At 31.4% G+C, this 16,851-nt stretch overlaps 4 protein-coding genes across 7 annotated transcripts; 1 reads left to right on the forward strand and 3 right to left on the reverse strand.

The window, feature by feature from the left end:
- The first annotated feature begins 1,166 nt into the window (after positions 1-1,166).
- Positions 1,167-5,238, forward strand: LOC123228436 (3-hydroxyacyl-[acyl-carrier-protein] dehydratase FabZ-like). 3 transcript variants are annotated; one of them, XM_044653867.1, is made up of 5 exons: positions 1,167-1,601; positions 1,696-1,756; positions 1,852-1,996; positions 4,437-4,727; positions 4,930-5,238. In XM_044653867.1, exons 1-4 carry the CDS (start codon positions 1,391-1,393, stop codon positions 4,686-4,688), a joined length of 669 nt encoding a protein of 222 aa, XP_044509802.1. In that variant the 5' UTR covers positions 1,167-1,390; the 3' UTR covers positions 4,689-4,727; positions 4,930-5,238. The 3 variants fall into 3 exon arrangements, with proteins under 3 accessions (XP_044509802.1, XP_044509803.1, XP_044509801.1); XM_044653868.1 differs by lacking the exon at positions 4,930-5,238 and adding an exon at positions 4,843-4,873; XM_044653866.1 differs by lacking the exon at positions 4,930-5,238 and having other exon boundaries at positions 4,437-4,817.
- Positions 5,239-6,431: 1,193 nt separating this feature from the next.
- Positions 6,432-7,136, reverse strand: LOC123228421 (chlorophyll a-b binding protein CP24 10A, chloroplastic-like). The gene has a single exon (XM_044653848.1). The coding sequence runs from the start codon at positions 7,025-7,027 to the stop codon at positions 6,551-6,553; it is 477 nt and encodes a 158-aa protein (XP_044509783.1). The 5' UTR covers positions 7,028-7,136; the 3' UTR covers positions 6,432-6,550.
- A 380-nt stretch (positions 7,137-7,516) lies between these two features.
- On the reverse strand, positions 7,517-9,026 carry LOC123228344 (putative UDP-rhamnose:rhamnosyltransferase 1). The gene has a single exon (XM_044653704.1). The coding sequence runs from the start codon at positions 8,986-8,988 to the stop codon at positions 7,585-7,587; it is 1,404 nt and encodes a 467-aa protein (XP_044509639.1). The 5' UTR covers positions 8,989-9,026; the 3' UTR covers positions 7,517-7,584.
- A 1,064-nt stretch (positions 9,027-10,090) lies between these two features.
- LOC123226951 (ubiquinol oxidase, mitochondrial) lies at positions 10,091-12,892 on the reverse strand. 2 transcript variants are annotated; one of them, XM_044651537.1, is made up of 4 exons: positions 12,535-12,892; positions 11,567-11,695; positions 10,821-11,309; positions 10,091-10,346 (listed from the first exon to the last, which is right to left on the reverse strand). In XM_044651537.1, exons 1-4 carry the CDS (start codon positions 12,811-12,813, stop codon positions 10,287-10,289), a joined length of 957 nt encoding a protein of 318 aa, XP_044507472.1. In that variant the 5' UTR covers positions 12,814-12,892; the 3' UTR covers positions 10,091-10,286. The 2 variants fall into 2 exon arrangements, with proteins under 2 accessions (XP_044507472.1, XP_044507473.1); XM_044651538.1 differs by lacking the exon at positions 11,567-11,695 and having other exon boundaries at positions 12,535-12,890.
- Between the last annotated feature and the right edge of the window lie 3,959 nt (positions 12,893-16,851).

Here is a 16,851-nt window from a genome sequence, read left to right on the forward strand (position 1 = left end):
TGAACCCAACATTAAGGTTTGATTGTAATCATATTAACATTTTATACAAATATTAGAATAAATATCGTATTATTATATAATTGAATGATTTTAAATTAAAAATAAAGAAATATATAATTACATGATAATATATCTATATTTATATTTTGTATTCACTGTCATAATTGAATATAATAGTACCCATTGTGTTTATCTCAACTATCCATGATAATTAATTAAGATTAGATTCAAATTATTAAGTCTATGCATTGATCGATTTGAATTCAACTTAAATTAATTAAAAATATTATCAAAAAAATTATTAACAAATCAAATAATAATAAAATTAAATAAATAATATTACTGAATGTCAAAGGACTCCCCCCGCCACCCACCCCCCGAAAAAAGTATGTTGATTTTTTAAGTATCCCCTTATTAACTTTAAAAATCTTATTTTACCCACCCATGAATGATTAAAATTATTGATTTCGTTAATTATATCATTTCTCCCCCTCTCCCCCTCCCCTAAACCCTAAAAACTAACAATTTTCTTCTAACCAAAATTTTCAAAAACAACATTTTCCTCCTAAGGTTTCAAAACTTTTAGATTGAATTTTTTAACAATGGCTGATGATCTCCAGACAACATCTGTTCCTCTCCAACATCTTCTCCTTTCGACTGTGCAGAGTCTCCTCCTCCTCGATGTCATCAGGAGACATCGTACGGTTGGAAGGAGGAGACACTGGAGAGAAAGAGACATTGTTTGGAGATTGTCGATCATAGTTAGAAAATTCAATCTGAAAGTTTGAAAACCCTAAAGGAGAAAATATTGTTTTTGAAAACTTGGGTTAGAGAAAATTGTTAGTTTTTAGGGTTTAAGAGGGAAAATAAAATCAAATTTAAGTTTATTTTTTATATTATAGATAAAATAATAATTTTACTCTTAAAACTATCAAGTTTAACCATATATGGATGTGTAAATAGTATTTTCAAAATTACCAGAAGAAAACTTGAAAAATTGTTTACTTTGGATAGAAAATAGCCCTTTGGCCTTACTAATAAAATAAATACCACCAACAAAATTAACTATACCATAAAAAAAAAATTCAAACAAAATTCGAATTATACTACCAAATTAAGACTTTATCTCAAATCGAATTGAATATTAATTCGAGACAAACTAGCTGATCTCAACTCCACCCAATTGGCGATCTCCTTTGGCGTGAGTTATTAGGCGCTGGCTAAAACAAAGACTCCCCTAACAGCTAGCTAACTCCTCGTTAGTGTCGCCACCTTCAACTGCCCGCCTCTCTCTTTTATTTTTTTTCAATTTCTCTGGTCTCTCCTTCAACCCCAAATCCTCTCTCATTTTTCATTCTGTTTTTTTGGTTTTCCTTTCACTTTATTCAAAATGTCAACAATGGCTTCTACTACTTGTTTGGCCAATTCAGCTGCAGCTTTATCTTTGAAATCTTATCGACCAAACTCTCTCTCTCTTCCAAAATCCAATCTTCAAGCCATCCAATTCAAGAACAACAAAAACAACAATAGCACTGCTCGTTTCACCGCATTTTGTTCTTTGGAGGCCAAAGATCCTAAACAAGACACTCCTATTGAACTAAGTATTTTTTATTTTATTTTTCTTTTTGTTTTATCTTATTAATTTAACTGTAAATTATTATTATTGTTATTATTATTATTTGGTCTTGCATGCAGGATATGAGGCGTTTCCTACAGTTATGGACATTAACCAGATTCGTGAGATTTTGCCTCACAGGTGAGTGGGTGGGTGATGTTGATGTTGACTTTGTTTGACTAAATAATTAATTGGGTTGGATTGGATTGTAATGCGATTTAGGTTATTGTGTTTAGGTTTCCATTTCTTTTAGTGGATAGAGTTATTGAATACAAACCTGGAGTTTCAGCTGTGGGTATTAAGAATGTTACTATCAATGACAACTTTTTTCCTGGACATTTTCCTGAAAGGCCTATCATGCCTGGTGTTCTCATGATTGAGGTAATTCCTTTTTTTTCGTTGTTGTTGTCCTTATTCAAAATATTATGTAAATTTTATTGAATTCAATGATTAATCCTTTCTATAATATTTTAATTCCATTTGTTATTTGATTTTGTTGGTGTGAGGAAATTAATTGTGTAGATTTTGTCTGTGTAAAATATACAAAATTGACAAGGTATGAGAACAATCCTTCCTTAGCAAAGAATGAAGAATGTTGGTGTGACAACAGAAGGCGATAGAGGAAGTTAATTGTGTAGATTTTGTCTGTGTAAAATCTTTCTATTCTTATAATCTGCTAATATATGGTTGTTACAGGATCAGCAAAGATCTAGCCAGCCATGAATGTCATAGCAATTTCAGGATGTATTTTGGGTTTTTTAAACATCTATGCTCTTAAAATGATTTTATGTTTTTTAATGACATGACACTAGAAAACATAACCGAACACTGATGTTCTAGAACAGAGGGAAAGAAAAAGAATGAATATTAAACCCTGAAAGTAACATATTAAGAAATTTGAAAGATATAAAAGCCTTGTTGAAAATCCAAAGTTACCTATAAAAAGTGATATTATGTCTGAAGCAATTACAGTCTACATAACAATGAAACATTTGGCAAGTTGCACATGTTTCTAGTATTTTGACAAGGCAGCAAAATTTCTACTTTCACCACAAGCATATCATCATGGTCAATGTAGACATCATAGATTGATTGAAAGTCTGATCAACAGAATAATCTATTATAACTTTATCACCACCTGGTGTTCCCAAGTATCTCCATTCAGCTATTCTTAAAATCAGTTGTGGGGCACAAGCATTCAGGTCTATTGGGTAATTCATGTTTTAGCTATGGAGTTAGATCTATATTTGCCTTATGATGCCACAATAATGGAATTGACACTACCTAAAACTCAGTTTTTAGAGATTGATAAATGAAAGAGTTAGCAAAATAGATCTAAACTTATAATCAAAAGCTTATCTATTATTATATGCAGCAATAAAAAAGACATAGTATCCCATTTGTAAATAGAACCTCGAGTGTTTGCAATTTTTGGGGGAACCTTTATATGTTAGTGTAAGTTATCTATGTATCTATTCATCTTTTCAACTCTTCATCGTGCTACACATGCTTCTTGGAATGTATGAGTTGTTTGGCTTAATGAATGCATTAGTGTGTGGGACATTTTCTCCCACCCTCGTTTATTCTGACTTCTTTTTTCTTTGTTATTTTAAATTCAATGTAACTCTTCCTTGTGCGCCTCTCGATTCATTCATAATGAGCTCTAGTTTTGGTTTTGCATCAGTAAAATCCTATACATAACTTTTTGCCCTAATAATGTCAATCCCTAATCAGTACAATCAAACTTCGTCCTTTCTACTATAAACCCAGACCTTAAGTCCCTACTTTCTTCTAAACTCTATTCCTCAACATCAGCCATCTAATTTGGGTTCAATAGCTTGTAATCAATGATAATTGTCAATCTGCAGATTACTCGCAACAGTACCCTGTCTGTTTTGAGGCTGTGTTGCTTTCAACTTCTGCTTTAGTTTCTCCTCTCTCTTCTGTTGGTTGAAGGGAGACCTTTTTGCAGTTATTTGAGTATCTTCTTGTTCCTTTATCCAATGTTTAGTTGTACTTATGCTTAATGTATTATTACAATATATATTGAGTTCTTAGGTTCTATTTACTATGGTCATCTAGTTAGGCATAATGCTTCCGATTATTATGTTTTTATCTTCTACAAATCCTGTATACTTGATTAGGGCTGATTACGACATATTTATTTGTTGCCAACTATCCCCGAGAAGTAATAGGTATAAAACACTGCACCCAACTAGTTCTCGAGCAGATCAGATTTTCTGTCCCTGCTTTTAGGAAGGTTGCTGTCATATGAGAGGAGACTGGTCTATTCTTGTAACCTCTATTTTCTCTAGTTTTAATCACTTTCGAGTAATATACAGAATGAAATTACAGTGGATTTCAAGAATAGTGAAACTATATATTCATATAAGACAGACATTGAGATGCAATTAAGCAATTGGCATGCAGGACTCAACTTCTTTTGTCATCTCGGATCTGCTATGATCATAAGAAAATAAGGTTAGCGGTTTGATGCGGTGAAGGTCAAAAAAGGACTTGGTGGAAGTGTTTGGAGAGACTGAAAGTCTTTTGACTAAAAAGCTGCACTTTCATGTGTGATTATTAATGGTCTACTATGTTTATGAAGTGAAAATATCATTGACAAAATCACCACACACACTTAGAATGGATTCTATCAATATGAAGGCCAAACAAGTAGAATTTCATAAAAAATTTAGGCATTTGCCTCCCACCAAGGACATTAAGTCAATGTACTTCAAGATTTCCAAAACTGTTTCCACTTTTATAGTTGTATATGTATTCTGGGTCAGTAATGATGTTTGCCACTGTTTTGATTCAGGCAATGGCTCAGGTTGGTGGTTTGGTTATGCTGCAACCAGCTGTGGGAGGCTCTCGTGACAATTTTGTCTTTGCTGGTGTTGATAAAGTAAGATTCCGGAAACCAGTGATTGCAGGTGACACGTTGGTTATGAGAATGAATCTGGTGAAGCTACAAAAACGCTTTGGCATTGCAAAGATGGAAGGCAAAGCTTATGTTGGAGGTGAAGTGGTGTGCGAGGGGGAGTTTTTGATGGCTGCTGCTTTCAATTAAGTTACTACTTTTTTATGCAAGTATTTTGCTGCAATACAAGTAAGGTTTTCCTTTTTTTGAGTTCCTTTCTCCACCCTCACTTTTTTGAACTTTCGTGAATGACAGTCCAAACTTATTTATCTCTTTGAATTCTCTTGGTTGATATGATCCATAGATGTGGTTTCTGTGGTTTCATCTTTTTGGAACTTGTTCATTCCTGTCGCTCTGAATTTTAGCTACAAATATCTGTGTGATTCTGCAGAATGAAGCATAAAATAATTCTGAAAAATTCATTCATACTGAGAGCCTTATGGCCGGTTTTCTACTAGACGTTGGTACATCTTTTTATCTACATCAGATTCCCCTTTTGCCACCAAACAAGTTTTCTAAAGCTTTGATACATAGGTATGTTGTAACGGAGATGGGAATATTGTGGAAAGAAAATATTTCTCTTCTATTTCTCACTGGTTACAACATTGAAGTATATAAAGAAGGAACACCCATAATACTTTAGTGTCGTTTGATTTAAGTGTAATAAAGATTACGTTGGTAATTTATTTTTTATTATTTACATTACTCTGTTTGTTTTATCAGTAATAAAATATTACAGTAATATTTTATTATCAATTATAATATGACAAGTAATATAGTTGATAATTTTTATATATTAAAAAATTACTAAGGTAATCTTAATTTTATTATAATTATATTTTTACTTATTAATTTTTTTTGATAAAAATAACTTTATTTTTAATTAATATAACAAATAATCTAAAAAATATTTTAGAATAATTATACCTAAAGCTATTTAAATAAAATAATTTATTAGTATTCTTTTATTATTTTTAATCAAACATAATAATTATCTATATTTATTAAATTTTATCAAATATAATGATTATTTATATTCAATAAATTTTTAAATAATTTATCGTTAAGATATTTTTTTAATTTTAATAATAAAATATATTTTAAATTAAATGTCTTTTTTTGTACATATAAATGAAGAATAATAGATGCAAAAAAAATTAAATGTTTTAAATTGAAAATAAAATAAATAATGAAATTAACATGTGATGTTTGAGAACTGCTAAATTGATTGGTAGCTAGCCAGCCACCTAAACAATGTGGTACTATTCACGTAGGACAAAACTAAATCTAAACTTAATTTTTGCAGCTGACGTAAATCTACACTCATTTTCACATGGATATAATTGGAAAAATCAAAACGTCTAAAGTAAAAATCAGTTTGAAAGGAGCTCGGACTCGGTTGTTTATTCTTAACTTTTGAGAGGTGGATGATTAATGAATAAGGGTAATGTGTACAAACAATGTGTGCTGAAAAGTTATAAATAAATTACATATTATTATATAATTAAATAAATAAATTATTTATTATAATTTTAATTTAAAATTATTTGATTATATAAATTAATCATAAATTTATTTTACTCATTACTTATTAGTATATAACTATTAGTACATGAAATATTATGGTATTAAGAAAATCTATGAACAATAAAGAAAATTTTTGTTTTATAATTAGGGTAGCTTCGATCTAAATCAAATGAACTTAAAACTAATTTGAGTTTGACTCAAGTCAATAATATTTTGATTAAATTGAATTTATTCGAATTAATGTATAGTATTATCGAAAATTATCGATAAAATAAATAATACTATTAAAAAAGATAACTATTGTTGTTGGAGAAATTGGAACCAAACTTTTGTGTAGGAGCTCCAACTTAAATACGGGTCATCGATTCGAATCAAGCCTCCTTGATAATATGTTCCATAAAAGATGGATTGATTACATTCGATTTAAAATTGGAGGATCGTCCAAAAACAAAACCCGGTTACCTACACAAAATAAAGTAATGGTTTTACAAACCAAGGGCACCAAGTGGTGTCTTTCCCTGACCAGCTTCGAAGTAGAAAATCAACATGGCCAACATAGCAATTCTAGCATGCTTAATCTCAGCCACCTTGAGTCTGTCCAGCTTCTCAGTGTCAGGAATGTACACTCCATCCTTAATCGTCCCCGCAAAACCTAAAGGATCGAAGAATCTTCCACCAGGGTACCCTTGTTCGCCCGTCGCATTCGCAAAGTTCTCAGCCGTTCTCGACCATGGCGTCGCCCATTCTACTGCCTGAGATTCTGGGTTGAAGAAGTCAACCCACTTCTTGCTCTCTACCCAACCCATCAGGAGGAGCTGGATCCCAAGGAGCGAACCGAAGGAGAATGGGGCTATAGCACCGGGGTCAGCCCCGGCCTCGAACCAGGGGATGCCACTCCATGCTTGTCCCGCGAAGATGCCAACCACTGCTGTTATTGAGAAGTTGTTGAAGTCCGTCCACATAATCAGATTCAGACAATAGGGAAGGGACCATTTATATGCTCCCAACCCCCCAAGTCATTAATACCAAGGTTTGCCTGACACCTGTGTTTTTTGTTTTAGGTTAATTTCACTTTGAGCGCAAACGCAATCAAAGTGAGCTTGTGTTGTGTCAAACAAAACAATACCATTATATTATTACTTGATATAATCAATCTATTTTAAACTTTAAACATTATAAAGTTTCTGGAAATCATGTATAATAATTTGAGGAATCTAAGTATACCATCCTTTGGGGCAGACAGACTGCAACCAAGTCCATCTATTAAAAAATATTGTCAACATACTAATATATATATATATATATATATATATATATATATATATATTCCAATTTAATTAAAATTTGTTGTAATATTTATTTAACTCAATATCCGATGCCAATATGGAAACATTGGTTGTAAATTGTAATCTTAAAAATGTCAAAAAAAGTTATAAATAAATAAATAAAAATGAAACAAAATAGTTTTTTATTTTATTACATAAAAACAAATTACGTGCCCACACCACAACAACGTAATTCAAGCTGTAGAAATTTGTCTGTAATTCTCAAGCAACTTAATAAAATTGTCTGTATATTCATTCTCAAGCTCCTTGTCAGCTATTATGTTCCTCATTTCCATGGCCTTTTCCCTGTAAACTCTTCCTTCTTCTTCATCAATCACCACCTTCACTGTCTCTGCCACCGACTCCCGCCTGAACTTCCCATCTTCCTCCTTTCTCTTTATCTCTATCCCCGCCTTCTTCTCTGCGAAAACCCTAGAAGCCAGCCCATGATCCATCACGAAAGCCAACAGAATCAATGGCCGTCCATGACACAGTGCCTCGATGATCGAGTTCAACCCACAATGAGTCAAGAACGCTCCAACCGAATCGTGAGATAATATCTTTAGTTGAGGCGCCCAACTCGTCCATACCACTCCCCGTTCCTTGACTCTCTCCTGGAAACCCTCTGGAAGCTCCACCGAGCTGTGCTGCTTTCTTAGAGACCAAAAAAATGGTAACCCGGATAGTTCTAAACCCAGAGCCAACTCAGTGATGTCTTCTTGACTAGGGTTTATCTCGCTTCCTAAAGCTACGTAAATCACAGAACCCGTCTTCTGTTTTTCCAGCCATTTGCAGATTACAAGCCAGGCCTTATGCTCAGTTGTATTTTCTCTGTAATCTTTTTCTAATGGAGGTAACAGGCCAATGGGCACAATCGGCTTACCATGAAGCTTTGCCAAGAGGCTTAGCCATTCAGGTTCCAGCTCCATGGAGCTCTTGATTGCCATCACATCACAGCCAGCAATCGCCGATCCTGCACGAAACAAATCGCTGACTCCCGAATCGTCTTCTTCAAAATGAACCAACAGTTTCTTCGCCTCGTGAAGGCGAAACGCGACGTTGGAAGGAAACGGTACCCACTGAGGAGGAACAGTGAAATCTTCCGCCTTGGTCCGCGGATCCTCACCGTTGATCATTGCCGTTGTCGACGACCCGCAAAAGCATATCGACCAAGCGGGGAAGATACTGAAATACATGCAGGAGATCCCGAGCTCCCTAGCTATCGGTGCCGACCAATAAGCGAAGCCATCGTAAATGATCCAGTCTGGAGAAGACGTCTGCAGAATCTGAGATAAAGGATTCTGAAGATTATCGTAGGCGATTTTGAGGTATTGGATTTTGGGAAATGGCAAATCAGTGGTGGCTTCTGCTTCATGAGGGAGATTAGCCTGGTGAGGTAAAGCAAGGGAGACGAAGTTCATCAATGGTGATAAGTTTGGAGGGATTTCTGGTAAGCGTTTGATGTTTTTAGGGGTTGAAATGAAAGAGACATTGTGACCCTTTCGAGCAATGTTCTTGGCGAGTTCAAAGAATGGGAGCATGTGACCGAAGGCTAGCCATGGAAACATGGCTATGTGGAGCTTTTTGGGAGTAGCCATGAAAGTGAAAGCCAAGCTGGAGGTGTTTCTGAGAAGAAGATGAAGATGTCATCGAGGTCTGGTAATAATATACAAGGATGTTTCATGACATGTGGATTTTTTGACCTTATTTAATTGACATTTGGTTATATATATTACACTTGTCATTTTATTAACTAGCTCAACAATTCAATTTTAGTTCGTCAATGTGCCTTTTTAATGTAGTATCGGACACATCTTTTGACAATATTGCTTGCTTATTAGCAACATTGTTCATTCAGTAGTAAACCTTTCAATGATATTATAGACAAGCTTGAACAAATTCAAACCGAATATTACAAGTCCCCTCTCATCCTTTCAAGTATTCAGCTTTCCATCTAGATGACACCAACAAGGTTATTTGGCCCCATCCTTCACATTTATATACATCATACACCTCACTAATCAACGGGTAACATTAGGACATTTCCATGCTAGATCCAATATTTCAATTGTCTTCCCAAGTTAAGCTTCTTTTCAAATTTTACCAACCAATAACCCAATCAAAGGGTCAGTTCAAGTTTTAGTCGCCCTATTAACAATCAAATTATTGAAAGATTAAATAGATATAAGAACCTAGATCAAATATTAACCCAATTAATGGGTGGATTCGTCTATCGACCAGTTTGACTAATAGTTGGATCTGTGATAGATTGAATAAAAATTAATACATATAACTAAACAAAATTATGACCTAATGACAAGTGGTACACACTCCTTGATATATAACTAGACAGAATTATGACTTAAGGGTAAGTGGTGCATATTTTTTACCAAATGAATTCAATTTGAGTCATTTAACAACTACAAGATTCAACCAAGTCACTTGTTTAATGACTACAAGATTAAATCACATGTTAATCTGCTCCAACAACTAATGACAATTCAAACATTGACTCAACCAAACTAATCATCAAGTCCCAATCAAACCGGTTTGATCAGTCCAGTCCGATATTTTAAATCATCACTTTCAATGACTGTATTTCAATGCGTAGAGTCAGTCTTTCCAATTCACAAATAATTTTTCAGAAGCCGAAAGGAAGTCAATTATAACCCAGGACAGGTAAAAAAGAAAAGTAGAATCTGTAGAGCTTCAATGCTTCTTAAATTCAATCAAGTTAATCCACAACATACAATAATTTGTTTTCTTTTACAGCAGATACAAATACCACATACTATTTAGTACTTGCGTTCATATTTCATATTCCTATAGTAGTACTATTATAGTACTCTCAGCAGATACAAAAGGTAAAATTATACCCTGAACAGCGAAATAGGCCTCAATGATAACCAACGGGGGCCGGTGCATCTCTCAATTCCTTCCCCTGAACTTGTACATCCTGCAAAACCAAGCACACTGTCAAATACTAAAACAACTGAAACTTATAAACACACAATAGGGTTTCCAACTCGATCTTGCCAATGCTTGGTTAAGTGAATTTGCAAGCATGTAACTCAATTCAAATATAATACCAATAAACCTCTAACAATTTAAAATGTTACACTTATACTATTAAAATCGTACTCCCTAACTTCAAATATAAGGATAATTAATAATTATATAAGTTACGAAATTTAACTATAATTTCTCGAATCAACCTTAAGTTAGTCATTCTCATCTCAAACTCAAATAGAAATTCAAAAAAGAAAAATCTAAATCTCCACTTATCAAAGAATTAGCACCTACCCAATATTTGACTTTTGAAACATTGTCAACATAGCTAATAATAACATTTCAATAGAATTGAGATTGATGTATGAAAGGTAAATGTAAAAGACAAAAAAATGTAAGACCAGCGTGAAAGGAAACTCACAGATGCGAAATGGTTGACATCTCGATGATGAGCCTCATCAGCACGGACCACAGTGATAACATCCTTGAGGGTAGCATCCTTAGGAAGTCTCCAATAGTCAATTGCAATAGCTGGGGCTGGAATATTTTTTATTGCACCACTGTCAATGTCCTTGAGATATTCTGTATAGGAGTGGATAGCTTCCTCCTCCAAATACCCGACAATTCTATGTGCCAGTTTGGGAGAAAGTACATAAAGCACAAAGAATGAGTTAAAGAAGACTCCCTGCACAGCAAGAACCAGCAGCCTCTCATACCATTTAGGCTGCACAAGCTCCACCATGGTCATGAGATGCATCCTCTCATTCTCTGCTTCTTCAAGCAAGGCTTTGATCCAGCCACCACTTTGCTCCAACTTGCGGAGAGACTTCAGATGCAGCAACATGCCTCCAACCATTCCAGGCACAGCAGCCACTGTTTCCAGCATCATTGCCCGACACCCATAACGTCTCTGCAGCATATCAAAGGTCATCACACTGATCAAATATATAGTATACTGCCCTTCTTGAGTAATTGCATTTAACTTGCAGTTAGTGGCAGTAATTAAACATATACACTATGGAAGTAAAAAAACAGCTGTATCAACCAAAAACAGAGAAGGAAGTTGATAATCTAATCTAAACTCTTTAACCCCAGAAAATAAAGCCTAAAACAGAATCTAGCTACAGGTAACAGATAATGATTATTGCAGTATAAGAAGAAATGGACCTGAAAAAAGATATCAGTTGGAACTCGAAGGATTTTCACAGTCCTGTATGCAAATTTATCCATAAATGTCCTTGGTACATGATGCTTCTTCAAATCAATTGATAAGTCTGACCGATAAGTTTCCCATGGCTACATTCAAAGCCAATAAAATCAACTCAACATTCATTACTAAAATATATACCCAATTACACCAACTAGAATAAGATTAAAAAGAATTTGCCTAAAGTCCCACTAACTACCAAGAAAACTTTGATCAATTTAATGTCCAAATGTCAACAGTAGATTTTGAATTTAAAGTTATCACAAATCAGTCTAAATTTTTCCATATAAGAATTAACTTTTTAAATCATTATTTCAATACTTCAATTGTAGCTCTTAGGAATTTAAGTAATACTATATATATTAACAAAATGGGTGTTAACAAGTATTAACGTCTATGTGTCATCACGTGATAAAATTATTTAATTGTTTATTTTTATACTTATTCAAAATGACATAATTAAATAATGACAGACCAGCCCTTCGCATGCATTAGTACATAATTTGTTAACAAATGTAGTATTATTATAGTAACATTATCATATTAGCTGATAAATTAAAATTAAAATTAAAAGAATAAAATTATACATACAAACAAATCTTAATAATTTTGAGTGGAAGGATGTGATTAGGTCATGTGATTGTCAAATTTTTTATCATTTCGAAATCACACTCATTTTTTATAATAAACTAAGAAGATTTGTTTCTACCTTCGGTATTACTCAAAATAAAAATCCCCATAATTTGATTTTGCTAAACTTAAATTTATAAAACTCTTAAATTGAAGGTCATTTAATTTCTAATCGAAATAAATTTTCAAGAAAATTCGTATTATATCTAAATATTTTTAACATTTAAAATTAAATTTTCGAATTATAAAAAAAAAAGCGCGAAAAAATAGAAATATGACTATGAAGAAATATTTCTACCATGAAGCAGTTCCAAGGCCACTCTGAGCCGTCTTCCCTAGTGATCTTTGGCCTGGAAATTCCCCAATAATTGGACACCATCGCATCTTTCTTCTCCTCTTTCTGCTCTTTCAATTGGGCTTCAGCTCCACCGGCGTTGCTCAACATCCTCCTCCATTGCATAACTGCCGACTGCAAGCCGTTGCCCTCCATAACCTCCGGATGCCGTCGGGAGATCGCCGTCCAAATGTACCTGTTTCCGTACCTCCCACCGTTTAAAAGAACTCGCATCACCGTCATCCTTACAAAGTCCGTTATCTGAGACTGTTAGAATAGAAAATATCTTCTTCTTTACCTTCCCTTCTGCAACAGGGTTCAGTGGACTTTGTATAGAATGGGGAATTATCACCTGCTTCGTGAATCATCTTAACTTGAATTATACGTTGGTTTAACGGTCAAGATGGAACGGTTGGTTAAAAGATTTTACAAGATTAGAATTTTAGTTTAACTGACTCAAACGGAATGAATGGAATCGGAGTTATTATTATTTAAACGGTTGGTTGAAAGATTAGATTAGAAATTAAATATAACGGACTGACAACGGAGGAACGGAATCGGCTTTGTACTTATTTAATGGTCAAGATGGAACGGTAGGCTAGGCTAGGCTGGAAGATTTTACGAGATTAGAAATTAAATACAACGGACTAAAAACTGAATGAACGAAATGACAAAGAACATTGGAGTGAAGCATCTAATAATTGTACAATGAAGATATTTAAATTGCAGTAAACTTGCGTTCAAAATCTAGGTTTGGATCTGATAAATTCTTTCAAAATTAGACTCAGATTCAGTTTATATCAAAATTAAACTTAAACTAGTCTAAAAGCTACTTGTTCTGAGCTCAATTGAATTGAGCTAATAATAATAATCATTTTCAAGTTAGGTCGGCCAAAATTCAATCTTACTTTGCATTTTTTTTAAAAATCGACAGCTCGGATCAAGGAATGATGAATCAATTGGAATTGGCTGCAGGGGATAAAAAAACAGAATTACTGGTAATCAATGATGCATAGTAAAGTGGCGCGCGTCGGTGATTGGTGACTTGTCAAATAGAATGTTGCCAAGTGGTGGGTGTTGGGTGGAAATAAGAGGGTTTTGTTTTAAATATTATAACCATATAAGAAATACACAATAAAAACTACCTCTACTCAGCGTCATTTATCTAGTCAAAAATTCAAATAATATATTATTATTTGGATTCGTAAATAAATATTCAAAATTATATATATATATATATATATATATATATATAATATTATTAAAAAAATGGTTAAGATAAAATTGTATCAACCGTACTTACATCAATATAAAGTTTTCAATTATTTAGTATAGGTTATCAATGACAAAATGATATTTTTTGTAAATTTTGTTTATGGACTTTTTAAAATAATTTAAGGTATACTTGTAGTTACATGATAATGTTAATAACACTCGTTTCTAATTAGGGATAAATTCCAACTAAGTTAAGTTTAAATAAGAATCGACTCTCTTATAAGAATATATACTACCTTGTCTTTATCATTTATGAAATATCAATTAAGAATATAATATTTAATATATAAATTGTTAAGCATTGATAGATGTCAATAATTTAAGTTTTAACTTATAATTAAGTAAATTTTGAATTAAAAATAAATAAAGAATTAGGTCATGCAAGTGTTTGGTGTGAATTGGGAACACCAACTAAATATATAGACAAAACTCAAAACTATTCTTATATTTCACTCACAATCTTATAAAATTATAAGTATGATAACATTTAAAGATGTCAAATTATCTTTTTTTTTTTATTGGAGGGAATGAACCTTTTTTTTATTTAAGCAATCAAATTTTCAATTTTTTTATTTTGAAATGAGCAAATTTTTATTATTTTCTATTTGAATATATCATCCTAATCACATTACTTTTAAAATAAATTGTTTAAATTGTATTTAGGTGGTACATTCAATAGAAAATTTTTAAAATGTTTTTTTTTTTTTATATAAAAATTTGATTCTTTTAATAAAAAAACCCGAGAGTTTATTATTTTAATAAAAAAATTAAATTTATTCAATATAAAAATTAGTAATAATTCAATCATTTAAAACGTTGATATACGTATGAGTGAAAATATAATGGTAGGTTTTTATTTTTTCCAAATATTTAGGTTAACATTTACAATTAACATCAAATATTTAGATGAGTTAATTGTTCATTTTATTATTAATTTAAAATTATTTATTTATTTATAATAACAAAATAATTTATCTATATCCGATATATTATAATAATTTGCGTCTGAAATATTATTTTTTAATCATGATACGGAATTGTCGTTTCAAACATTGAGTGGGAAGCGGTTATTTGGCCTTATTAATATTTTTAAAAGGAAATTCCCCAGAGACCATCGCATTAATTTAAAAAAATAATAAAAGGAAAGAAAAAAACCTTGGGACACACATTTGCATTATTACCATGATTATCACATCACAAACTAAGGGAGAAAGAAGACTACGCTTATCATTTTATGTTTAATATTATCATCTTTATTCCAATCCCCTATACAATTTTGATTGATTTGTCATTCAGTAATTTTATAAAAGATATTGATTTCGATAATTTTTATTAGTGGCACTTAAAGATTGCTTTTCATATAAATTATTATTTCTCATTGGATAATATTATAATAATATTTGGTTTTGATAAATTTTTATTATTTATATTTAAAGATTATTTCTAATATAAATTATTTTAATGAGTATTAGATAAATTGATTTACATAAATCATTATTTTATTTGATTACTAATAGTAAAAAATATTATTTTATTAGAATGTTTTCTTATATAAAAAAAATCAAACTTATAAAGAAATAAAAAATTACAGTAAATCAAATGTGAGAGTTGAAAAGAAAATGATAAGAGAAAACAATAATAAATTAAAAGTCGGAGATTGAACTAAAAGAGTATAATAACTATTCGTGAGCATTGGTGGGTAAATCTTACTTCATCACCATTGATTGATGTTGCGAGGACAACACCTTTGAAGGGTTAATTGACCTAAAGGCGATTGCCTATAGATTTGAAGTTTGTTGGTTACCAACTCAAAGTTTTCAAATTTGAAGTTTGTAGGTTGTGTGTGTTGTTGCGGCCATGACTTGCTCCCACTCTTAATTGATGCTATGGGAGTTGTGTGATTTGGAGGCAATTGCTTCCATATCTTATTTATGCATTTTGATTATACGACGACAATACCAAAAAAATTAGAGAGAACAAAATTGGCAAGTAGTATTGGGTGGTGGCAAATAAGTGATTGGTGGGTGGTGAAAAATTATTTTTATTTAAAATAAGTGGGTGTTTAGTTTTTAGGAAAAATAAATTATTTCAGTAACCTATATTTTATTATTGATATTATTATATTTATTTTTTAAATAATAAAATATCATGATAATATTTTATTACCAATAATAACTTTTACTTTAAATATTAAAGTATTACCGAATTAATATTAATTTTATTATAATATTATCTTCATTTAATCACTTTTTGGATTTTTTTAGTTAATATAATAATATGAAAAATATTTTAGAGTAATTATATTAAATAATTTTTAAGATATTTAATTATATAATAATAATTTATATCAATTAATTTTGTAAATAATATATATTTGTGATATAATATTTTATTTTTTATAATAAAAAATAATCTGAATCAAACACACTATTTTTGTGTTAATAATTGTTTAAATAAGGTTTAGGGTTGCTTTTATTTTAACTTAATAGTGTAGATATATGGGATAAATTATAACAAATTTAAAATTATTTAATATTATTTTAATACTAATAAAAAATGATAATTAAATCATTTATATATTATCTATTATATTAACAATAAAATTATGTGTATTTATGATTGGATAAATTTAAATTAATAATAAAAATGATATTTAATTATATAATAATAAGTATAAATATGTATATATTTATATATTCAAAATAAATAAATAAAATATGATAATGTTAATAATAAAAAATAAATTATGAAGTTTTATTACCTAAAATCCAATGCGCCTTACCTGTGTTAACTGCTGGATACTAATGTATCACGTGCAAGTGATTTGGAATTAAAAAGGTTTAATATTACAATTTAACTTTTCCCACAGATTTAATTGTACAACCTTGGAAGATTTAATGTAATTGAATAATTTTAGTAAAGGATTAATTCACTCAAAACAATTCATTAATAGTTTTTTGGTCGTAAAGGTTCCCACCAGATGTCGAATAATAATTAGGCCAAAAA

Source organism: Mangifera indica, chromosome 10 (assembly GCF_011075055.1).
Source record: "Mangifera indica cultivar Alphonso chromosome 10, CATAS_Mindica_2.1, whole genome shotgun sequence".
NCBI classification, from domain to species: domain Eukaryota; kingdom Viridiplantae; phylum Streptophyta; class Magnoliopsida; order Sapindales; family Anacardiaceae; genus Mangifera; species Mangifera indica.